The sequence below is a fragment of the Rhynchophorus ferrugineus genome, unplaced genomic scaffold (assembly GCF_030347505.1).
Source record: "Rhynchophorus ferrugineus isolate W39M unplaced genomic scaffold, kcgeb_rfMv2 rfM2, whole genome shotgun sequence".
NCBI lineage: Eukaryota > Metazoa > Arthropoda > Insecta > Coleoptera > Curculionidae > Rhynchophorus > Rhynchophorus ferrugineus.
In genome coordinates, this window is record NW_027472581.1 from 86,998,160 (window position 1) to 87,025,512 (window position 27,353).

Consider the following 27,353-nt stretch of genomic DNA (forward strand, 5'->3'; position numbering starts at 1 on the left):
AATATATTTTGATATAATGGAAATAAATGAATTATAATGCTATTATGTCACACGAATTCTTCGGCTATATTGATTATGCTCAACACTAGGACGAGTGGTATTGCTGTTTCGATCTTTAAAATACACGAAATATAAGTATCAACATATCTTGACAAAATGTATACACATTTCGGATTTACGGATTTTTCGGATCAATCGATGATATCACAGTTCTATGACGTAACACATATACAGTCGCTTCTACTCTGATATGCTGATATGATGATGTTGCACATTCATGGATTAGTTTTCTTTCGATAACGTTCTAACATTGTTTGATTTTAATATTGTAAGTCCATATTTATCAATAAAAGACGACAGGTTGACATTGGACTGGTACACTTTTTGTAGTTGCTTACATATTTCTTAATACAGTTGATTGGACTTCAAAATTATTGCAGTAAAGGCTGTAAAACTGTCAAGTTCTAGGATTCAAGTTACTCAAAATACCGTAACCATAATCTATTAGCGTTAAGAATCATCCCAAAATCTATCCATTATTTGAAAAACGCCCTTAGCATCGTTTATTTGGTTGATTTATTAAATTTTATTCCCTTGTTGAAAGTGTATCAAGTAATTTAGAGGTGTTGTAACTCCACGAATTTCATAACTGTTATTGATATTAAATGAAACCTTATAGTATATAAAATATTATATATTAAACGGTATTGTGTATTTACAAAATAAAAGCAAACATACATTACAAACCAAAAAATCTTATTACAGCTAAATTTATTGTCTCCTTGACAAACAAAACATTCCATTAAAGCTACATTATAAATAGTCTATTACTAACGTTAACAATAATAATAAATGATTCACTTGTGGCTTATTGATATTGTCATAACAACAATGATAGTTTGATAACATTCACTGTTATTCAATTAAAATGCACGTAATACCTACTATAAACTTATTTGATAAACCTTTCTTTGTGTGGCTTAAGGTTGTTGGGCGTTTCTTCTTTAAGGGTATATTTCTTCAAACCAGTCATGATATTGTAGAAGTATTCGTCTCTGTCGATTGATTGCAGGTCAAAATTGTACAACGTCTGGTCTGACGGACTCAGTTTCTTCCATAAAGCTGCCACGTTATCGTTTTTGATCTTCCATTCGTGCGAGACGAAATAAAGTAGTACCGATGTTACTTTATACATCTTAGAATAAATTTTATACATCCTAAAACAATTTTTTACAAAATGATAAGGTGATCATTGTGATATATTAATGGAAGTCATATATCTCTAATTACATAATGTGAAGGAAGGTTCTATTACAGAAAGCTGTTATAAGTGGAAAAAAATCGGGCGAAGATAAAATGCACTTTGAAATGCTTAAAAAAGGGTAGACAGTATCTGACATATTAGAAATTTACAAGAGTGTGATATTTACAAAATAGACAAAGGGTGCAGTGATTATAGAAGGATTGCTTTGTTGCAGACTGCTATGAAAAAGACCTTCTAAAATCGGCAATAGATAACATAGCTTAAAATAAATAGTTCTGCCTATATAAAATTCTACCACCAAGAAAGTGATTATAATGAAACGGAGAAAAGTAAATGATCAAATGATAACAGTAGTTCAAGTAGGATTAAGACAAGGCGGAAGTCTAGGCCTAACTTTCTTCATAAAATTTGAGGAACAAACAATAAATAAATGAATATTGAAAATATTATATAATAATGTAAGAAAACTATATTTTCGAAGGCAAAGCTTGCTGATTATACTGGTATCAACTAATAGTTTAGTCCACCTACATAAAAACCTTATCAGGCTAAACTAAATATGGTACTAAGATAAGGTAGAATAATACTGAAAAAAACAAAACAAAAGGTATGTTGATGGGATAGCCAGAAGAAATAAATACATAAATTTAAAACAGTTAAGATTGAATAAATAAACTCGTTTAAACATCTAGGAATTAAAGTTTGAAGTAACTAAAGCCAGGAGAAGGAAATAAATTTAGTAGGAATGCATATTTCATCAAGTATAATCATTTTATTAATAAAAATAGGAACGTGTAAAACGATGTATAAAACAATTTTACAGTTTGGGTGCGAGGCATGAGAAGCAACAAAAGTGAGAAAATTAACAGATAGATAACAGAGAATGATAAATAAAGTTATAGATTTCAATGTAAAACTAATGAGAAGAGGGCATTTAATAAAAACAACTTGGTAGGGAAATAAGGAAGGAAAAAGGAAATGCCAGGAAATGATCTAAGCGAAGCTAGACGAAGATATCAGCAAGGTACCGCAGAATAGAAGGAGAACCCTCGAGACACCTAATGTTAATCAAATTTTTTGCTACTTACCTAGGTTTCTTCCTCATAAACACGCTAATTATATCTAAAATCATTCCTGGTATCGTATGTAGTATAAATGTAAGTATATTATATATAAATTTGTTGTATATAATGATCAACATTGGTGCGAAAAGTGCTCGTTTGAATCGGGGATAGCCGGAATTCAGTGCAGTTTTGCTGTAGTCTTGCGTTGTGAGATACAATGGACTATTGTATCCGGAAAAATTATATACAGACTGTTCGAAGGTGTTGGGATTGCTTTCCCTATAAACAAAAATTGGTCTTTATTATTTAAAAGCAGCTAATATTATGTTAATTTTATTTTTAAAGCTCCGGGGTTTTATGATAAGTACCCAACCATTAAAACTTTCGCAAGAATTCGATTTATACATATGAATAATATATATGAGAAAAATGTTGAAGTTTAAAGTTCTTGAAACTTGTTGTAGCCCTTATATACACTGCACAAATAAGTTTTGACATGTTTTGTTTAATTTGGAGCTTCATCCAGATAAAATGGTGTAATGTAGATGATCACTTAGTTATGCCTTATGATATATTGAATGATTTTGAGCTTCGATACTCTGCTGAATTATACTAATTGTTGTTAATGATAGTTTGGTTAGATTGGAGGGCATCACTCCATGAAAATCTAACCTCCCACACAGTGTCAACATTTGTCTATCAATAGTCAGTGGAAGTTGATGCATGAGTTGACTTATCCGATAATTTTTTTGCACTTTTAGTCATTGTGATGTAACTTTCTACTAATGTATCTTCTTTTACAGTGGATGGACAAGACAATATGCATACTTGACATTTACCCAATATGTATTCATTAACAATGTGTTGACATATTATTAGTCAAATAGTTTTCGCTATTTGTCTTTAAACCAGCAGCAGTTCTTCCAAAATAGATCTGCAGATTACTTAAATAACGTTTTCAGAGTGTTTAAGAGAATGTTCTCACATCTTTTCAAGTTTCGCTTTTAGATTAGTAGTTGGTATATGAACGAAAATGGGACTTCTAATTAATAAATCTTTTTAATTTCTTGTTTTCACACCATACCTATGTCACTTCAACTCCAAATAAGCTCTCAGCAACCTCCTCTTAAATTTAGCCTGAATCCTGGTTCGGATACTTCTCCAAATTTTACTGGGAAGCTAGTTCGTGTTTCTTGTCACTGGTTTCAAAATCAAAACGATTTCATTGATGCAAGTCACTACTTCACACACCCATCAATATCATCCATCAGTTGAACTTATGCAATCGTAATTATGTCTTGTTGTAAATGCTGACAATTTTTACAGTATAAAGCAGTAACATACTGACTTTTTGATAAAAATTAATCGAAATAATAAAAAACTGTACAGATAACGTTATTGTCATTAATATTACTTAGAATTAAATATAATTAATTAAGATATACAGTAATATTACCAATTTTTGTGAATATTCCAAGCCAGGCACAGCATGGCATTAACAGCAAAATCTCCCGGAACTGTATCCATATGTACAGAGTTATCTCCAGGAAATACCCGTAATATGCCACAGCCAGTGGATAATAATACTCCCAAAGGACCGTAGAGATTATCAGACCATCCCGCTACGGGGTCCGACACAGTTGATGTCACTGACAAGGAAGCGAAATATTATATGATAATTTGTCGGAACTTTGTATTTGAAATAATGAGTCTTTCAAAATCAGCGCTGCTTTTTTAGTTTTAGAAAAAAAAACTGTATTATATTTTTCAACTAAAAGGTGAAACGACTGTTATAATGATTCTTAGTTTTATTTTTTATAAATTTGGTAGAAGTTACTTTATTAATATAATAAAAAAGTACCCAATTTGAAAGACCTATTATTAAATATTACCAACGCCAATTATTAGCCATAATTTTGATGTTATTAATATTAGGCAAATAAATAAAGCAGTTGCTCGAAAACGCTCGATAATGAAAATATTTCTATAATGTAAACAACAATAATCTGTAAAATTAAGCGATTAAAAACGAATATTTTACTAAAAAAAATACCAAACATTTAGGTAACACTTAAAGAAAGGGTTAAACTGTGAACATTTCGTAACTAGACATTTTAATATCACTGTTGATTATGATTCCTCAAAACCTTTTGTCTGACAAGCAGTATATTCTTGAAGTTGTTTCAGCTGCCACGATTTTCCAATCCCAAAAATTCTATTCAAAATTTGAAAATACCTATATATTTAACTTGTAGGTAAAAGAGTTTCTCTAAACTGTTGTTACTGTTAGATAATGCGTCTAGGGAAACTTCAGAATAGCAACTGAGAAATCTTTTTAATATAAAAGATGAAGATGACGATGTTCCACTTAAGGGAACAATTGCGAATGCTATTTACTGAAAATAGTGAATCGCAACATTGCTGGTACTTCAACTAATATTAATTTATGGAACGAAGATAAGGAGACAAATGATAATGAGGAGGAATATATGGACAGTGATATGGGGATGTTTTCATTGAAGTTAGAGATCTAGTGACTGACGTAGAAGTTATACAAGTTTGTAATGAATCTTTGGGTTATACTGATAGAAGGAAATAGAACACCAAGATAATTTAGTTCTTTGCAAATACGGGACGGGACATTGGGGGACAATACAATGGCCAATAAGGGCAGTAATTGTATAAATATTAGGGCGTAAAATTGCAGACTATTTTTCTTCTAATAAAAAAAATCAATTATCGCTGTTGAAGTACTTGTTTAGTTTTTTATAAATATATGTAATATGTATTAATCGTTTCTTTTAATAAAATGTTTATTAATTAGATATATAAAATAACCGTCGTTAATGCAAACTTGGTTTGAATTAGTTTACATTCACGAGCATCTACTGTATTTATTTTATCATTAAATACTTTTTTTATAAAAACCCTAAATGAAAACTTTCTTTTCAAACTCCTACTGAATAAAAATAATCTCGTATTACCTATAGATGGTCGGAACAGTGCTATGGGTAATCCCCGTCCTCTTGTTTTTAATAAGCTTTCAGCCACAGCTTTGGTAAATGTGTAAGTGTTGGGCCACTTTTCCGACAGCCTGCAAATAAAATTTTCATTATCGTTAACTCAAGTTCAACGAAATTCATGACGTTCAGATATTGTTATTACCGTGGAAGTTGGTTAATAAAAATTCAAGGTTGCAGGCGATATTAAATTTGTGTTACAATAAATACTAAAAATTAATAACTATAAACATATATTTTATTAATGTGCTTTAAGTAATTAAAATATTTTATATATTAAAGAGAGTGTAATGAGTTTTAATATATATAGATAAATGTCGCCAGTTTTGGACAACAAATTTGTCACAGATAATATTACAAAAAAAGCTAAAAGTTCACAAAAAAGGCATTGGTCCAAAAACAGGGACAAAATAAAGTATCAAATAAATGTTGAAAAGTTGCATACCAAAAATTCACCCTCTGTTTGTAATTAGCGAGTTGTCTTCCGGCTATTAAATGTTTTTGTTTCGTGTTCTTTCAACTGTGAATATCTCTTTATTTCTGCATGACTGGCATGTCATATCAAAAGAGGAGAAGAGTAAAGAGGAATTACACGAAATGCTTGAAGTAAAACTTAATTAATTAAATCATGATTGAAAATGAATTTAAAGCAGGATAAAATACAGTAATCTGTAAATGATAAATAAACAGTAATCAACGAGAATTAAATTACCTCTAGGTAAATTGATGCAAATGTATTTTTGCTTTAATTACATCTCTTGATTTGTTAGTTTCAAATGATAGGTTAGTTTTAGAGTTCTCGTAAAATCTATGGAAGAAGAATTCACCAAGACATAAAAAGTTTTGTTCTTTATAAATTATATACATCGAAATTTTTATATAAGTTTAACTTAAAATTTACTTAAAAGATTTATATAAATCAATATTGGAGGTTACACTATATACCATAAATAAATCAATACATAAAGAATAAATATATATAATAAAGTGAATGGAATTGTTAAATTAATGAAATACTATAAGAAGAGTGTTACAACATGCTATAGTATTTTGATTATGTTTTATTTTCACTGTTCTGTATAAAAGGTAAACAAAGAATAAAAAAAAAGATGTTTTTATTGCCATATTATAACATTAAGTTAACAAATGCAATTTTGAATTCATAACTAACACCTAAATAATTGTTTCTTAGTTCTTTGATTCTTAGTGTTTCGGTCACAAGAGACCAACGAGGGTAAATTTAGAATTTACAATAGAAAAAACTCTTTTCCGCAAAACATTTATGCCTGTTATAGTTTTCTTTAAGTAATGTGTCTAAATTTATTTTTTATGATACAAGGATCTAGAAGTATTAGTCATCTTACATTTTATTAGTTGAAATTTTGGTGGGGATAAACACCACTGTTGATTTATCAGTATGAAAGAACTTTGATGATCAACAAATAGATAAAGCAATGATGTTTGATGTTTTATTGATTATTGATTTTTTAATTATCTAAATGATACTTACTTTGATCCGATCAATTCAAACAATTCTGGTTTCAAATGTTCGGCCATATTAAGTAGAACATCAGCGTTGATAGGAGTTTCGTAGAATTTCTCTTCAATAGTCTTGTTTATACAGTACGAATACGCTGTAGATACGACAACCACTGCTTTAAGGTGTTTGGCTTTTTTGATTACGTCCAATAGAGCTGCGGTGCCATTAACGTTAGTCATTACGGCATCAACTAAGTTCGCTTTCATGTTCAATGATGCGGCACAGTGAAATACGATGTTTACCTAAATGAAGTAATACAATGAAGTAACACAAGCACAAAATAATTTTGTTTTATTATTTACTATAGCAATCTAGTCAATTATCACCAATACTCTATTTGTTTTAATCCTAATTTGCTACGGTTCTAAAATTGATAAACTGATCCTACGATAGACGTTGGGCTTAACATCTATGTCACTGTTTTTAACGTGCACTGAATTTTATCTCCAACATCAGTGAATTATTCTTCTATCTGAGTTTAATATCAAGAATTATGCCAAGATATTTGGATATATTTCCATACGGGACTACTTGATGATTTATATGTTATCGCTTGTGCTTGATTCTTTTGTCGGTGATATCAATATGCACTGATTTATTATGATTCATTTTGACGAGTCACTGTTCTATCCGGCATTGTATAGCTGATTGTAAGTTTTCGGTTGATTCAGTGTTGTTATCTCCAATGCAGTGCCATCTGCAAATGTAGCACCAACATTTTGATTGAATTTAGGCAAGCACCTAGTGTATAGCACTTAAAAGACTAATACCAACATATTTTCATGTGGCATATATTCTTATATTTTCTTCAAATCAGAGTAGGCTGTCTGCCAGAATATTCTTGTTTGACTCTGAAGTATCGGTCAATTAAATATAACTCTAAAATTTTTGATTATTGGCCAGGGAGAAATTTTACCAAAAGCTTGAACAAGATCTAGAAATAGCGCAGCATAAATTTTATGTTCTTTTAGTGTTTTTTCTCTATCATTAGTAATTCTGTGAACCTAATCAAGAGTGGAACGTTGTTTTCTATAATCAAAATGATAATATGATAAAAGATTATTTCATGTCAGTGATTGGTTTTAACCTCTTCAATAGAAGTTTATAAAATAATTTGGACATTGTCGCAAATTTTCCTGGTATAGGGATTATAATTACTTCAGCCACCTTCCACAGTTGTGGCATATATTGTAGTCTGATTGAAGCATTTATTAGGTGACATTTATTTTATTTCTTTCTGAACCTCGATCGAAGTGAAAAATGGAATTTGCAAAAAATGGAACAAATGGGTATGAATTTATTGAGGAAAGTGAGCTGGTATGGGCCCAATTTGGTTCAATCAGAATATCTATCTGCAAATCTTGGAGAGTGGGAAGGCTTCTTATTCAAGGTGCAATAGTTATTTTGCGTCAATTACTCACCATTGCCAAACAACTTCACTACGGATTCAGATTCAAGATGTTCAGCTTTAATTGATTTGATTTTAGTATTTTTATGTCACCACTTTTCTACAAATCTTCCTAGATAGATAGATCAACTGTATGAATTTTTTAATTGATTGATTGGTTTGAAATTCTATGAACTTGATAAGTATTGCAATAATATTTTCAGTTTAGTCATGTATTAGGCATTTTGCGTCATTCTAGATCTTTCTAAGCCATGTAGACGCTGTTTAACGATTGTTTCGTCAATTTATACATTATCTTTAAGTTATGGAATGTTCATTATCAATTGGTGTCTAAAATATCTTTCGTATCAGAATGGCATCAACTATTATACTAAAATATAAACGGTGTGTTATTAAATGGACAGTACCACCATTAAATACATATTCTGGGGATATATATTTACACAAAAATTGGTGTGGTTGCCAACCTTATATATATATATATATATATATATATATATATTATGTTTAGAATAGGGGTTATATTGAGAAGTTAATGGCATAAATGGCAGCATATTTAATAGGTCAATTTAAAAGTCCGGCCTGACACATATATGGCTCTAATAGAATTAAATCGATATGTTTTTTAGTTAGTCCTAATCCTCCAAAGATGCTTGTATAAATTTGACAGCTGTCGGATCATTAGTTTCTGAATTATAGCATTTTGAGTAAAGCAGCTTTTGTTATTGTGGTGAAAATGGATAAAAAGGAATTTTGCATATTGATGAAATATTGCTTTATGAGGGGAAAAAATACAGTTCGCCACAGGAAAATCAATCATCAAGGATTGGTATGCTAAGTTTAGACATGGTGAAATGAGCACCAATGACGGTGAACGCAGTGGACGCCCAAAAGAGGTTGTTACCGACGAAAACATTTAAAAAATCTGTAAAATGATTTTGAATTACCTCGTAAATTGAAATTGAATGAAAGAGCAGACACTCCAAAGATATCAACTGAACGTGTATATCATATCATTCACGAATATTAGGGTATGACAAAGTTCTGTGCAAAGTGGGTGCCGCGTGAGCTCACTTTTGACCAAAAACAAGGATGAGTTGATGATACTGAGCAGTGTTTGAAGAAGATTAAGCATAATAAACCCAAGTTTTTGTGTCGATATGTGACAATGGATGAAACATGGCTCCTTCATTTCACTCCGAAGGCCAATCGACAGTCATCCGAGTGGACTGCATACGATGAACCCGCTCCAAAGCGTGGGGAAACGCAACAGTCGGCTGGCAAGGTTATAGCGTCTGTATTTTGGGATGCACATGGAAGAATTTTCATTGACTACATTGGAAAAGGGTGGACCATTAACAGCAACTATTATATGGCGTTATTGGACCATTTGAGGGACGAAATCTCTGAATAACGAACACATCTGAAGAAAAAGAAAGTGCTGCTTCACCAAGACAATGTACCGTGTCACAAGTCAGTGAAAACAATGGCAAAAATTAATGAATTGTATTCTCCAGATCTGGCCACCAGAAATCTCAAAAGAATGCTCGCTGGGAAGAAATTTTCGTCGAATAATTTATATAATAGCATATAAGAGGTGCAAGCAAAGGACAAACCGTACTACAAAAATGGTATCGAAAATTTGAAGGATCGCTATAATCAGTGTAATGTATTCCCTTGAAGGGAATTATGTTCAATAAAAAAACTAATTTTGGCAAAAAAATATGTTTTACTATGCTAGGCCGGGGACTTTTCAATTGACCCGTTAAATTTACGTGCAATTTGGTAGAATCCTTATTAAAACTGTAGTGAAAGTCAAGATTAACATACTTTTTAAATTTAATTATAAGCTGCAAGTTAATAAATAATAATACTTTTTAAGTCATGATAATTTTTATAGCTATTGATTTATACTTTAAAACTGCTAATCAAAGACTATAAAATATATCTAATTATCTTTGACAATTACAATAATTGCCCACACTTAACGCCATCCGAATATTGTCACTATTAAATAAATATACACATAAAAATAATTATGTTTGTGTTTGTTGATCAAAGTTCAAAAAATATACCAAAGTCAGCCAAATTTGAACGTGCATTAATTTTATCTTATTAAAGTTATTATTGCTTATAAAATACTTTAATTTAAAATTTTGAATAAAAAATCTGCAACTAATTAAGGTGGTTCATATGAATTGCAACGATTTTTTATAAACTTGTTTCAGTTTGGAGTGATTGTCAACTTATTTGCTAAGAAATGCTATATAGTTTATTCGACGACCCAATAAGGAGACATCTTTCAATATATTCATTCATCAATGTTCCTTAGGATCATGGAGTTTACAGTAATGGAAACAAGGTAAAGTATTTAATATTATTTAGTAATTTTATGTTTTGTCATAACTTATTTATGCATTTTAGAGAGTTATTACCGACAACATTATGTAATTTATAAATATATACCACTTAAAATTATAAAAAATGAAGAAGTGTGTATAGGCTTCATTGATAAAAATGGTGATATTAAAGCATTTGGTATTAGATGTTAAATGAAAATTGCCAAGATTACCATAGTAATTTTCAATGGCCTCGGAATGTCAATGAAGGTAAAAAAATAACAATAAATATGGTCATAGGCATGGCAGATTTGTACAAATACAGGATATACTTATATCCTACTTAGGTTTTTAAATAATTTATATGAGATGGTTATTGAACATTTTTTATAGATTTAAGTATATCAATGTAAGCAGGTAGGTTTAATAAGAAAATATGAGGAGATGCATAGTTTTTAACACTATTTCAGATAATATTAAGGTCTCTTGGGGTAAGCAAACTAAATCTTTTCCATGTTTGATTTTATTAGGGTTCTTTATAGCTAAACTCCTCCTTTTATAAGAAACAATATAAACGATGATAATTCATTTAGATCATACTTGGTCACCGTAATGAATTATTATTACATGAATGTCAACTTTGTGCTAGTTTTCTATTATTATATCCTATTGTATCCTTTGTTTTCTCTCAGATAATAATCAATTATTGATTGGTGGGTTATATATAGGGCCTTTTAAAAAGTTTAAGATATCATCAAGATGTTCAACAGCACTCAATCTCTACCCTTTCTGGATTTCTCTGCTTTGTGTAACGATTTGGTGGATATTGGAAGGTGATACCCAACTCAAAATTGTTTAATGAAACAAATACATGACTACAGGAGTAAATCAATATCATTACGTTGTTTTTATCTTTGTCCAAAATATTGTGGTTACTAACGTATATTCCATGTTCTAATCACATAACTAATATTTATAGGAAACAGGTGCATCAGTGATTTCTAGAAATTGATATAAAAAATCTCGAGATTTTTATTATATGATATGAAATCGTTTTAAAGTTTTCGACGTCGAAATGTTTAACCGCCAAAAATAATATTATATCTCGAGTATTTTATCAATAAGGCGATCTACAATTACTAAAGCAAACATAATTATATTAATCACTTACTTTATCCCGTACAAATGATTTGTCTGCTTCAGATAATCCCAGTTCCGTTTTAGACAAATCTCCTTCAATTGCGTGGAGCTTCTGTGTAATTAAATCTTTGCTTATATTAGTAAATATCTAAAAACATATTTATACTATGTATTAACGGTTATTTCGCACATTACCAGCTTACCATATCGTCAAATAGTTGTTGTAATCTCTGATCCGAACTGATACCTTTTTTATGTCTGATTATCACGTAGATATTGTTCACGTTTGTTGTCCTCAATAATTTTCCAATGATCAACTTGCCCAGATATCCCGTACCTCCGGTGATAAGCACATTTTGACCGTTGTAGAAATTAGGCACATCACTTGACATAGTGAATAGTTTCTGCAAGGAAAAATATCTCGATTATTTGCATAAAAAATAATGGTGACGTTACAATACATTCTAAAGCTTGATTTGGTTTCAATGGGGTTCTTGCATTGAATGGTCTGAGACCGTAAAATGTTTGTTTTGAGGATTTCACTATTTGAACTGTGATCCATATTTGCTGTCACACGTTTTGAAGGTTATATTTGACACATGTCAGAAATATTATTAAGGAAGATAATAGGTTTCAATGTATCGCTGAGTATTTAAATTAGAGTTACGTTATATATGACACATCCTGTCGTGCGACTAGTACGCCACTGACTTATTCTTGAAATAAAATATTTTTGGTAAACGTGTGTTTTCAACCTTACACAAATTAAAACTTACATACATCAATACTAATAATAAAACGAATCCAATATAACTCTAGAAACAATTAATTTTTATTGGTTTGAATTAAAAATGGCCTCCAAATTAATTACAATGGTGATTTTCTCGATTTAAGAGCATATTTTGTCGATAACATTGTTAATAGCGAAATAAATTTAACTACGCCTTGTTTAAAATTATAATGGGTGTTCTTATTTCTATTTTTACAGAATATGAATATATTTTAATAAGATTTGAATATAGTCAATACTAATGCAGTTGAGGAAGTAATCTATCGATATAAATATAAGAACCGGATGGGTTGGTCTCTTTGTGATAATGCTTATGTTATTTTATTCAAAATAGGACCGATTATTCATAGAATATAATTTGAATTATAATTTGGTTATCGCTGTTTTTTGTTTTAATTTTGTCTAAAAATATGTGTAAACTGTTATTTTGTAACTTCTTCGACATTATCAAGCAGCTCTATTTCAAATTATACAACACCATTACATTAAAATAACCGTGAATGTATTAGGTGTTTTCATTTTAAAAGACAGTACAGTACATTTCGGACGTTAAGATCTATCGGTTCTTGTTAGTTCCTGAGGAACTACAATTTTAAGAACACTTAATTACTTAAGAACTTTAATTAATATTCGACGTAAAAAATCATGTATGTTTGGCTAACGTAAAATATTTATCATACATTATCAAATACACAAGAACTCAATCCTCGCAAAGGATGAAAGGAATACACTTGTTGGTAATGCAAAGCAAATATTTAGAGAGTTTTAATTACAACTACATGAAGACATATCAGGTACTGATATATTCCTATATCATCGAATAATAATAATAAAATTGCACCTTTGTTATCCCGATCAAGAAAGGTTTGTTTTCAATAACAGACAACGTTCAAATAGAATAACGAGTTGCAATTTATAAACAAAAGAATTTTATTCTATTCTTTTTAAAATAAGAATTTAAGAAACTAATATTGTATAATATAGATTAATATACATTTAGTATGTAGATTTAAATTAAAATTAAAACACATTTTTAATATTTTTTCGTTTAAACTTGTATTGAATTAATGAAAACTGAAGCTAAAATGGATTTGAAATTATTATGAGACTTCTTTCAATTTATATTTTATGCAAACTTTCAAGTTCATATAAAAGAAAATACAAACAAAAGGTAAGAACAGAATTGTCAACTTCAGGATATTTTTATTCTAGTGATAGAATTTCAAAGTCATAAAAGTTTGGAGAAATGTATTGTACAGAATTCAGCTTAAGTTTAAGTTTTTTATTAAAATATAAATTGGACTAATTAAAATTAAAAGAAATATTGATTTGGAATGGTTTTTTAAATTCAGGAATCAGTTAAAATTCTATTAATATTAGTTATATAAATAAAATGTAACTAAATATAAAATTGTCAACTTTAGGATACTTTCTTCGAGTTATTGCATCTGAATTCGTATATATATACCGTATAAGGGTATATATAAAACAAGTTTGTTTCATGATTTTTTCGTTTAAAATCGAAATTTAAACTGAAATTATGTTTAATATAAAAATTCAGTTTTTGGCTCAAGGCTCTACTAATGTTAACAAACTTTAAATAATTTCAATTTAATATAAACAAAATGTAGGAAATATAGAAGGGTAACACGATATATAATATAAGGGTGTTATACATAGTGTTATCAAGAATATACTGTACCATGTGTAACTTTATACAAAGAATAAGTTAAATCGTTTATTTCAACTTAATTTAAAATAATTAAAACTGAAATCATTTTTTTTTCAATCAAATTTATGTTAATTTTCGACTAATATTACTAAATATAAACAAAATTAATAGTAAATATAGAGTTATTATGTTCTATATTTTCTTATAAGCTATATATATCATAATATATTATACTATAAGCTCCATATATATAGTTACAAATTATATCACAATCTGTGTTCTCAAAATCGAGAAAAAAATTGATTATAATTTTTTTAACAAAATTTCAAATAAAAAGAAACTGTTTAATTTGGATATTAAAATTTTATTATCTAAAAATTATATCGCTCTATTTTAATACTTAAGTTATGATAGTTTGATGATTAGTTTGAAAAAATTAGTCCAATTAAAGAATGATAACAGAAAAAAATTATATTATTTGTACTCGTCAACATACCTCTTCAGATCTCTATCTCTATAAAAGAAGAACTGTATGTTGTAACAATTAGTAGGTAAACAGTAATGAAGCAGTTTTGCTATTAAACAGATTATAAGTGGAAAAAGTGTGGTAGGGATAGACGTTTTTCGCATTAACTTTGGTGGGTAAATTTCATTAGTTATGTCATAATATGTAAATTCGAAGCTGCAATGACGTATCTGCTGTTTCGTTGATATATATCTTTGTTGGTATTTACTATTCCTAAAAAAATGAACATAAAACCTTAATTTTTATCTTGCAAGTGCGTCATTAAACGAGGTCGTTTTGTTTCTATTTATCTGATGAACTGATACTGATTTTGAAGAGAATAACAGTCGTTATATACAGGCTGCATCTTAGTTATTTTTAGTTATAATTGGAGACAGCTATTATGTCAATGCCATGAAGTAAGTACCGCCGTTTGGTTGGAAGCATTTTTTTGTGAGATTTTTATCTTTCATCTTAGAATAGAAAATAATAAATGTTATTGACCTTTACCCCCGGATGGTTAAAGTTATGGGGGCGCCAGTAGCACTCTGCAAGATGCTTGTACCCATGACTTTTCTTGCACAAACTGGTTAAATTATTATGTGAATATAAGATTGTGCGATACACGTGTCAAGGTAAAATACGAGTTCTTTGGGGTGACAAGAAATTGACTGCCTCGGTTTTATTAACTTATTTTCTTAATAGCAATAATGTTATCGCATTAAAAATGTTCTTGTTTGGAAAACGGTGGGTATAATTTAATCATTTATTGATCTAATTTGTTCGAAAAAGAAGAAGAAAACTGATTTATTTTCATTTTCATCACTGTGACTTGATATTGTTCTTAAAGTTTATATTTAAGATTTCAGAAATAGAGTTAATCGTACTCCCACTGGTGCTTATGTCTTTGTAAATATTTTAATTTCTAATACACCATGGGACGTTAACAATGTCGCAAATAACTTTTTTTTGGCAAGCATTATGCATTACTCTATAGTTACAGACCGTAGTTCAAACTGACTCAAAATGTATTTGTACAATAAGTTCCCTTTGTGTCTATTTAACATGCCCTTTCAATTTAAGCTTGAGACTCATTGTCATGCCCATTGGCAAGTGGTCATTTTTGTTGTAGGTAAAAATCCACACGTGTAGGTTTCTTACCAATCAATTTTTTTTGTAATTTTTTAGTTCAGTCTCTAATGTTGTTACAGCTATTGATCAATTTACAGTTGATTCAACATTGTTGGCTAATTTTATTTGGAGTTATTGCGTATATATAACTCAATTTTATCCATTATTTGTCCAATAATAATTCCCAATCTATTTTTAATTATTTCATCTTTCATTAAAATATCTATCTTCCTTTTTATTTTTGATTACGGAACATTCAAAGTTGGTGTATCTTAGTTGGTATATTTTAGAAAATAGAAATAATTGAAAATCGTGTAGTGAATCAAATAATTGGTCCCAAAACTATAAAATTTATATCCATATCTAAGTGGCTGTGTATGTTAGGTGACTCTTCCCTATTTCCTTAAAAGCATTTGCTTTTAAATGGGTTAGTTACAAAAATTGTCGCACACCCTTTGAGTAATATTCACCTGAAATAATTGAAACACAGGAAGTTGTTAGTTTAAAAAAAGACCAGTAAAACTTTAGGCACTATATTATCTAGTCTTACTAGCTTCACTAGCATTCTCTTGATAATTCAATTCAATACGAGTATCAAAAATTAACAGATAATTCACCTTGCATATGCAGGAAGGGTCAAAAAAAATAGAAGCCTAAAATTAATTAATGAAAACGCTACGTATAGTAATCGTCGAACATTTTACGTTTTACAAGAAGTATTAAAAATGATAAGTAAATATCAATGCGGTATAGTTCAAAGTCATTCGCATTTTATATTCCACAACACGTATCTTATACAGTTTTCAAATAAGTGATCAAACAACGTAATTTTTGGAACTGTAAAGTACACAAAAATTATGGCTTGACAAATAACCTAATAAGAAATATTTCAGCGAACTTACAGTGTTATAGCTTATGTCCAAACACCTTCAGTTTATTTTTCCGGCTTAGTATATGTTATCATACGAACAGTTTTATAATTGAGGAAGCACATTGCTATTGTTAAAATTGCAATTGCGAGTAGAACTGAAGTTCATTTCATAGAACCAGGCTCTTATTTATAATAAGCACGATAAAATATTATCAATTATTTTTAGATGGGTTTATCTTTTCTGTAAATATTTAAGATACAGTTTAAAAACGATGCAGTTTTGTTTAAATAATATTGTCCTAGGACTATTTGTATTAGGCCTCAACCTCTCATTAACTATGCATCATGACTCATTTTACATGTTACAAAACTATGATGTGCAATGACTTCATGCATGAATTATAACAGTTAGTTTAAAAATAAAAAACAACAAATAATGTCATTCTATATCCAAGTGCTAATTGTAATGATGACAAATTGGACCATGGTGGACTGTTCCTCAATATACATTGGTCAATACTCCCAACAGGTTGTTTATTAACGTTGCAATTTAAAGAAACTTAGAGATATGTAACTAAATGTCGCAAAACGAGACTCAGTTATGGCGCCAAACACAATAGTTTATTTCTGAGAAGAGTATATTTACTTTGTTTACCATCTAAATACAATGAATGACATACTTTGTAGAAATAATATTAAGATTAATAATACTGTTTATCTAATTTAAGATTAGATTTCATTCGTATTGTTCATTGTGGAGACAGTACTGTTTTCTTATATAGATACTTAAGCTTTATATTCTTTTTCCTGTTATTGTAGGAATATATAGCCTATAAACCAGAACGTATTCTTAAAATATTTGAATGCCATCCAGAGATAATAAAACTATATCTTAAAAGTCTCGGCAGTCTCAATACTACATAATTATTATATATTCTCACAGTATATATGAAAAATGCGATAAGAAAAGAAAAATATTGATTCAAATGTCAAAGCTTTCAAAAATTGTTTATCATGGCCTAATCACATAGCTAATGCCTTCTATACCAAATTCTTTGATCGTAGATCTTGCAGTGTTTAGTGTAGTTTATATGTGTTTGATGGAAATTCTGAGAAACCGAGATTATAACATTTTGAATAATACCTACGCATGGATAATGTACAATTATTGTGATTGAAATATCGCATATCAAAGAAAATGAGACAAAATCCACCCATGTCACGTTCACCCTTTGTAGAAGAGCTTGTCCCTCAGTAAAAATGAATAATTATGAATCCCGCAAGCAAACAACGTTAAATATCTGGGAATGTATTTTAATCGACGTTTGACATGGAAAAAACATATAGTGACAAAACGCAAACAGCTTGGGCTTAAACTAAACCAAATGTATTGGCTGATAACATATATCTAAATTATCCTGAGATAACAAGGTCTTGCTGTATTAGTCGATGCTTAGGCTCATTTGGACCAGTGTTGAACTGTGGGGTACTACTAGCAAATTAAACATATATATTTTTCAGAAGTTTCAGAATAAAGTATTCGTTATAGTTGATGTCTCATATTACGTCTCCAATAAACTAATTCAGCGCGATATCCCTTTACAACCCATAACGAGTATGATTGAGTATGAAGTGTAAGTGCAAAGTACTTTGAAACACCGTTATTGCATCCCCATGCACTCGCCAAACAGTTAAATGTTAAAGAAGTTAGGATATACTTTAAAATAAGTTAGAATAGTATCTAGAATAAGATTTAGATTATAAGTTGTACAGCAGATCACGTACTGAAGTGATCTTGTATATGCCAGGATAGTTATATTATATAACGGAAATTATATAATAATACTTATTGCCCACGAGCAGATTGTTGAAGTTCTAAGATATTAATAAAAAATATATAAAATTATAAAATCTATATAGTAGTCTGTATCAAGTATAAATTGTATAGGATTTAAAACAGAAACACTGTTAATTTACTTTGAAACTACTGATTTATTCACAGAAAGAAGGGGGTAGCTTGTTTAATGGCGATACAAAGTGACAAAGAGGGTTTTTTCATTTTATAAAACAGGCCGAACTTATCTCACTCGTTCGTCATTCAGGTAATCGTAATACAGGTGACCTCTGCACGTTACCACAATATCAGGTCATAGCGCTGCATTGTAGGTGGAGGGATGTAGGTGGTCATTATACCGTTTAGAGTTGTTTCAAAATTGTTCTTTAGTATCGATTGTATCTTCGATCGTCAGTTTACCTCTGAAGATATTGAAATGGGACTGCTTCTATCCAAATTACCATGGTGTCCCTCTATGGAATGGTTTTTCAAATATTGGTGACTCCAGATTCCTGTAGTCTACGGCTAAGGAACTGAGTTACTATAATCCGCCTTAGGTGACCGTTCAGACTGAACTGTAAACTTCTGTTTCATATTTCATTCTTCTGTAACATTCAAGTTGACTGTTAATTAATAGCAACTTCAGTCTGCCTTTGGTGGCCTTCCACCTTGAACTGTGATTCAGGCGCTGGAAATTCACAGACCTGAATGGTTGGATGTTTCTTACTGGGAATCGTTTACGGCTAGGGCCTTTGGGCATCCTCAATTGACTTTTTGTAGCCTTACGGCTTCAGTTGCTATAATATTTCTCGACCCTCACTTACCTGTACCAAGAAATGCTCTGTTCTGTATCGGTATTCTTTTCTTGATATTTAATTTTATTCCAGTTTTTTTAGTGAATTCAAAGGATAATCTTTTTGATATCCCGGAGTCCTATTGACTGTGCCACTTTTAAAGTGGGAAAGGATTTTACCCACATGACAACAATTAATTTACTTTAAAACTACTGATTTATTCAAAAAAAAAAGACGACTAACTGAAGGTATTTACAAAATACGGCGTAGTCATCCTATTTGTGTTATAATCCCTTTTCTAGTCCTGTAAATTCATTTGCATCTGTTTTTTTTTTAATTAAATTTTTATTTATCTCTTTTTCCTACTATTCAGAGCAGACAAGTGACTTCATATCTATGAATCATGCAAATAAAATCAAATCGCGCTAACAAGTCCGGACAATATACAAATGCGAAAATACTGTTCACGATAATGTTACGTAACGTGCTTCTGATATTTGACTTAATACGGAGAATAGTTTTGATTTGTGTTTTTAATTTTATCAAAATTGAAAAGATCCTATTTTGCAACAAGGAAAAAATATCTTTCTTCGGTATAATAACAAAATTATAATTTTTGATTGTACATGTAAGTGTCGATATAAACTTTTCGGAAGCGATTATTAGTACTAATAACCAGCGGTGTCTCGGATAATTTCAAAAGTTAGAAGGCCGATTTGGAATTTTTTCTTGACGATTCAATAGAGAGGCAGTAAAACCACGCAGAACCACTGAAATAACTATTTTGAAAAAAATTTCAATCATATTTCTCTCATTAATTTCAATCTACTTCTTATCTTATATTTCATCATCTTCTATTTTATTACTTTAAATTAAAGATGTAGCGTTTTATGGTGGCAACTGTAAAATATAAACAAATATTTGATAAGCCAGAAACTGATGCTAAATGGATATCAGAATCAATGTTATGGTTATGGATTATTAATAATTCGATACATGCATAAACCCTACCGAAATTACTGTACATTAAAATACAGGTAGGTTTAGTTTCAGTTGTTACAAATAGGATAAATTAATTAAATCACTTAAATTTTGCAGTGAAAATAAATTAATATGTCAAGTTTGTAATATGACATACTAGTAGCAAGAGAAAGAAAAATTTCACCATGAGCTTGCTGCACAACTAAAGCCGATAACAAGAAGGATGATCTGCCTCCTCTATCTCCAATTCAATGATTTTAGTATCCTCTAGTATACATACTGAATTTTGACAGTATCTTTGTCGGATCCATAATATATATGTTAAACAATCTAAGCTATATTTTAAGAATTTGTAAGGCTTTGAAAGTTGGGAGCCACAGGACGATAAAGAAAAAATATTCCTTAAAGAATTTCTTAGAAAACAAGAAGTCAAGAAGCTTATATACCACTGTATAAGGAGTTATCATCATGGTAGTATTTTCTATAAAACCATCGATATTATTATTATCTTAGGAATGAATTTTAGGTAGGGTACGATAAGTAAAGAAGAGTTACAGGCAAAACATTTATTTGAGTCAGTCTATATAAGTTTTTTTTTTGTTGAGAATGTTATAAGACTCAATATTTAAGCAAATACAAATAGTCAATATAAATCCCAGAATAATATTCGACAACATAATTTTGACAATGTAATAGGGACTTATATATCCAACTAATTGCAATTAATCGTCCAGTTTATAGTATTTGCAGAAGTGCAAATATTGCAGACCATTAATCCTGAAAAGGTAGCAATTTAGAAAATGATTGTACTTGCTACAGATGTATAATTTGTTGATAAGGAAAAGTAATCTGCCAAAGTATCAAAGATACAAATACAAAGTAGATATAAAAGCAAATACACTAAAATAAAACACAAAATATTAACATCATTGTGTTTTTAGGTACTTGAGTCCTTGGTTTCATTAATTATGGTGGTGTTTTTTTAGGCGGTAAGCCCTTTTTCCATGAAATATATTAACCTTGCTTTATTTGAAAATTTCCTATTGCAACTGTTATTTTATTGTAATTAATTAGTAATTAGTGTGAGACGTATAAAAGGCTGTATATACAAGAAAGTTGTTATAAAATTTTATTTATATATAATACATTTGTAGTATTGTATATTCAAATATGTGGTAATTTAGTAAATAGTTTATGGCATAGTTAAGGTTCATTGTTTAATATCCTCTAATTTATAATTTAAAATTAATATTAAATTTTTAAATATATAAGTGAATATAATATAAAATTCTAGTATTATGCTGTATTTTTCTTTTTACCTCTTCTAAAATGTTTCGTAAATTAATGTCATGTTCTTACTGTTTTTTTTTTAAATTAGTTTTTACTATATATACATATGTTTGGTTGGTATATATAGCTTAATATAAAACTTATAAACATTACCCTTTATTTTAATAACTAATACAGAGTATATTTTACGCCTCAAAGACTAACACAATGCCCATATCAGAAGTCAGACACAGCCCTGCTTATGATGTTCCAAGCAATACTGAGAATATTCAAATATTTCTAACACTGCGGAGTCGCACGCCAGCGCAGAAATTGGTTCTTGTTGATTATGGTGACAGCTTACCTAACGTTTTTGCTTTTGGGTTTTTCTCTTGTACGCACTCTTTATCATATTTGGAGTTAAGGTAAGTGCATAGCTTTGTTTATTTACTTTTTGTGATTTTAGCTTTACACTAGGTATATTTTAACACTGTTATTTTCCATCATTGTTACTCACTGTAATTTGTTAATATTGTTATTTCACCATTATCATTGAAAATTGGTGAATCAGTATCAATATCTCGTACGCTTAAAAGGAGCTTTATTTATTTAATTATTGTAATTGTAGTAGTAGCTGTTACGTCGCTTATTTTGTTTAAATTGTTTATACTTTTTACTTAAATGGAATTTTTATTTATACGTCTATACGTCTTATTACGTTAATAATAAAATAAAGTTGGTGAATGTCCTAGTGTTTTTTTAAAGAACTACCTGAAAACGGAAACTGTATTTTAATGAGACGAAAAAATTATCTGCTTCTAATATTTATTTAAGTCTAATTATCATATGCAAATTAACTTGTCTGCTGTTTTATTTTTAGAAATACCTACCTACGTTTTAGTGAGACTGGGTGAATTTATAAATAAAAATCGGACAAACCATTGCGAAATGCAGTTAGGCTAATGTACTGCGGTTTTTATCCACAAAGTTTCCCATTATAACAATGTTAATTTGTTGCATCAGCGACAACACTTGAAATAATTTAAATATTGACGAGTTTCATGTGATATACATACTGGAGATTCAGTGTCATCATAATTTACTGATACTTAATACATTTTTTTGAACCATATCAATCACTGAAAAGGAAGTGAGTCACTTATTTACTGTTATAAGAGGTATTCCATATTTATTCTTCGGCTTTGGTTGAATAATGCCAATTACTTCTTCGGATTCATTAGAAGTGTTCAATATTGATTCATTTATGACAATATTGGTGGTTTGTTATACAAGATGTTGAAATAAATATAAAATGTATTTGACGACAAATTTGTCGCCGTTGTTTCAAGAATATTAAATGGGACATATTCATTTTATTTTAAATAGGTGACAGCAATGTTGAGAACTTTATATGATTTCTGGATATTATTAACTCAAAAATTGATAATGAAATATAGGTTATACACGGTTATACAAGAAAGGGTGCCAGTTGAGTAGAGAGCAGCTTCTAAGTTACTCATAATGATTGGAGGGAGATTATTTTGGCATTGCATCTCCGAAAAGAGAAATTTGGAATAAAAGAATTAGAGTACTCATCCTTAAGATTGTTAATGATAATATTGTATTTGAAAAATATGGGATAATATGTTTGTAGTAGAGATTTGTACATAGTAGAGACATCAAGACCCATTGAAGACCCGAGATACTCCTGTTACTTGGCAAAAGTCCTCGGAGTTATGAGGATGGAGCTAAAAAACAACAAACAACCTGGAAGGTATCACAGATACGAAATTTGTTATATCCTAATTCAAAAGAATCAATAATAATAAATCAGAGACTGCTTCTTCAACAAATTCGCGATAGTATTAAACGATTTGTGTTGCCATCATGAAAATCCAAGGTTTAGAACGATTCGTTCGAATGAGAATATTATTCAGTAACTTTTATAACCCATGAAAAACGTATTTAGTGCAGGTTTGATTCTAACCTTTTATATGAAAGAAAAGACGGGAAATATAATGTCGGTTCTTGTACACGACACGAGTAAAACCATCGACTATGTGAGTCAGTCTCTCACAGCCGATTAAAGGTAATCATTACCTTTATATTTATCCATTTTAACTTCACTAGATCAACATTAGTTCAACATTGTTAAGGATTTCAACTCATATCCTTAGAAAACTATTTACTGATCTGAAGAAATATAAAAAAGCGGTTCAAGCTTATCAACAACATATGGTTCTTAAGTTAATTAAATTCTTACGTCAACGGACTTTCTGACCACTGATTTTAGCAACAGTAGATGCCATTACGCCCCATCCAGGTCGCCATATCATGTCAAGGAATTTTTGCCAACTTATACTTCTGAAGAAACACTTGCGGTCAGCTTGCCATGTAGTTTATGACTCGCTTGATGTTGTTTTCGAATTATTCCAAAAAATGACAGTCTTATTATAGATGAATTATATAGAATTATAACACGTATATATCTTAAAACCATTGAACAGCTAATGATTATATAACGGCCCTGAATATTGCGTAAGAAACATTCTAGCTTTGAACAACACTCGTAGTCCTTGGATTCGCAGCAGAAGCATCACAGTTCAAAGTGTAAGGTTACTGAAGGCTGACTGAAATTATTCTTAGTAGTAGTCTAACTTCGTAACTAGTAACTCCGAAAACCATTCCATAGAGCGACACCATGGCAAATTGTGTAAGGGCCATTTATTTTAAAACTACCTGAATGAAAAATGAATGAGTTGGGTTAGGTCTGTTTTCTAATAGATAAAAACCCTCAGTGTTGCTTTTGATCGCTGTCCAGCAAGTCGCCATTTCTTTATTTGAATGAATCAGTTTCTTTAAAGTAAATTAATAATTTTTGTGTTCAATAAATATTTAAGCCGGCTTGATTGTTGGACGGTCCACCCACTATAGCGATAGTCGCGGATTGGAATGCTACTTGAGCATGGTCGTACATTTTTGTTTGTGATTGTTTAATATTTGTGATTGTCCTAAGCAAGAATGTAAAAGTGTAAAAGTGGAAAAACGAAAATGATCCCTGTTACGCTAGTAACCAAGTTGGGTAACACCAGTTATCTTCTGGGATCATTTATAAGTTGAAAAGTCCCCGGTCTGACACATGCACCGTGTCACAAGTCAGTGAAATCGGTGGCAAAAATCCATGAATTGGGCTTCGAATTACTTCCTCACCGACTTTGTTATCCAGATCTGGTCCCCCAGGGACTATTTCCTGTTCTCAGATATCAAAAGAATGCTCGATGGGAAGAAATTTTCGTCGATGAAGAGGTGATCGACAAAACTGAGGCCTATTTTGAAGCAAAGGACAAATCGTACCACAAAAATAGTATCGAAAAGTCGGAGGGTCGCTATAATCAGTGAATCACCCTTGAAGGGAATTATGTTGAATAAAAGAAACTAATTTTGCCAAAAAGTATGTTTTACTATGGTAGGCCGGGGACTTTTCAATTAATCTGTTATCTGCATGTGCCAAATCCGTAATCGCTTTTCTAAATAGTAAAAAAAATGGAAATAAATAGAAATGTCGCAAACAAATGCCAAATTAAGTAATTTGCACACACTGGGTTTATTTTTAGAACGTCTATTAAACTTCAACTAGGCAAACATATATCAACGACAATAAACAATAACAATGACGCTAGGCTACTTTCACGTCCATGTCGTGCGACCTCTAGCCGAAACCAACTTTCAACTTCCCATAGTTTGGGCGTAAAGACACGTTTGCGTCTCCATTAACATTTAATATTGCATTTCTGTGACCTAATACCCTTCAATCAAAACATAGGTGTTTTAACAAAGCATTGCTGTCCTTGAACGCAGCAGAAAAAAATTGTCGCCCTTACTTTCACAATTTAATATTTAAGTTTAAGATCTTTCACCTTGGGTGATTCCGCATGGTTTCTAAGTCGAATATATATCTCGTTATCAATTCTTATATGCATATTAACAGCAAGTTTTTTATATTGTAATCGGAAGTTTGTAGGATTTTCAACCTACCTAAGACGTTAACGTATTTTATCCCTTAGTTCTTGTTATATTAATGTGTCTGTAATCAAGAGTAGGCGTGGACTTAAGATATTCAGAATGATACTTAATACATTCTGATTAAAAAATGATATCGGGTATTAGTCAATAAAAATGATAATCTTAAATAATCATTTCAGATCAGGTAGATACGATTTTAGCAGAAATGGTAAGTATTGAGATGATGGATCATAGTCATCATCTGCTTCAGTTTAGCTATGTAGATTTCAGATGAAGACGTTGCTGTCCGATCATTGTGGGGCAAATTTCATCTTGACCGTTTTTAGGTACGTTGTACCACTGAAGAACTGTGTTTTTGATATGGTTAATTCGCATAAGCCTTCTTCAGCATTGTTAATTGGTACTAATACGAAGTTCTAGTTGCAATACATAATTTAAAATAAAATGTTTGATGTTATTGTAAAGCTCGAAAAAAATTTCGAGTATTGTTGACAATTTACATTATTAGATGTGATGATTTTAATGCAGTTAGTGAAGAATCGAAATTGGTGGTTGGTATAAGTAAAATTGTAAACAAAACCTAATAAAGAATCCTGAAACATTTAATTTATAGCCCTTGAAAATTTATAATCTATGAAAATTTCCTTCAGACAATGAAAGAACCAATTGAATGGGTTTGATAAGAGAATTTCCTGTTATATTTTGTCTATTACTTGTAAATATACTTTTCCTCTATTTGCCAGTTTTAAAGGATCTAAAACGTCCAAGTGTCTGATATTGTGCCAATTAACTATAATTAAAATTAAATAGTATAGTTTTGCAATGAAATGAAAACGGTATTTATTTATATAAACATATTTCCTCTTCTTTAGAGCTATTCTCTTTAGTGACAATGAATCTATGCAAATATTTTCTCCAGTTCTTGTAATCAGCAAAAGTCTGAGAGAACCAAATACCATGCGAATATGATGGTTGTGGAATGATATAGGTTGAATTTGTAAGGAAAAAGTTATGAAGAACCAATCATATAGGAGGTCTATTATCTGTATATGATTTTGCTTTCTTGAGATGAGATTTCATGCAAACTGTACATAACACTCAAATCATATCTCCAATTTTTTTACGTTCAGCACAGTGTGTAAGTACTAAAACTTATTTTTACTTTTAATTGGCCTTTAACAAATTGTTTGTTTTATTGCATTATCTAATTTTATTTAATTATCACTGAGGGTTCCATTCATTGTAACTATTTTTGGACAGGTAATTAACTATATCCTTACATTTCATAATAATCTTTTAATTTTTATAAATTAGAATTACAATAATTTTACAAAACAAAACAAATCATACTATAATAGTTAGCTATAATTATATATATATTCTGATTTTAGTTTTTATATCTAGTGAACTTCACTTAATTTTGTAAATGTTTGAGTATTTTTTAAAATGTTTTATGCGGTTTTACGTAAACATCGCTTTTGCAGTTCAATTAATATAGAAATAACTTTTCACATAATATTATAATAACAATTAAACAAAAATTATTGGTGAATATTAAACAAATTCTTTATATACAACTTACACAGTGAACAATAGAAGAGTTCTTTATACACTATATACTGACACTGATCACTGATTACTGTAAGTATCAAATCTGAACTGATTTAAGAATCTGAACACTCACTATAAACTAGCGGATGAAGTTAAC

At 30.1% G+C, this 27,353-nt stretch overlaps 1 protein-coding gene across 4 annotated transcripts; it reads right to left on the reverse strand.

Annotated features, from left to right (window-relative positions):
* Positions 1-804: 804 nt before the first annotated feature.
* On the reverse strand, positions 805-27,353 carry LOC143190787 (fatty acyl-CoA reductase wat). Of its 4 annotated transcripts, none has more exons than XM_076395354.1 (8): positions 27,228-27,353; positions 11,979-12,179; positions 11,807-11,923; positions 6,859-7,130; positions 5,313-5,422; positions 3,785-3,977; positions 2,353-2,607; positions 805-1,217 (listed from the first exon to the last, which is right to left on the reverse strand). In XM_076395354.1, exons 2-8 carry the CDS (start codon positions 12,165-12,167, stop codon positions 953-955), a joined length of 1,401 nt encoding a protein of 466 aa, XP_076251469.1. In that variant the 5' UTR covers positions 12,168-12,179; positions 27,228-27,353; the 3' UTR covers positions 805-952. The 4 variants fall into 4 exon arrangements, with proteins under 4 accessions (XP_076251469.1, XP_076251470.1, XP_076251468.1 ...); XM_076395355.1 differs by lacking the exon at positions 27,228-27,353 and adding an exon at positions 16,776-16,915; XM_076395353.1 differs by lacking the exon at positions 27,228-27,353 and adding an exon at positions 14,734-14,804.

Bases quoted from the DNA above. Each gene is read 5' to 3' on its own strand.
- LOC143190787 (XM_076395354.1), bottom strand. From the start codon at position 12,167: ATGTCAAGTGATGTGCCTAATTTCTACAACGGTCAAAATGTGCTTATC. The intron at 7,131-11,806 runs GTAAGTGATTAA...TACTTCATTTAG, and splicing joins AATCATTTGTACGGGATAAA to GTAAACATCGTATTTCACTG. The intron at 1,218-2,352 runs GTAAGTAGCAAA...AAATTGTTTTAG, and splicing joins TTTATGAGGAAGAAACCTAG to GATGTATAAAATTTATTCTA.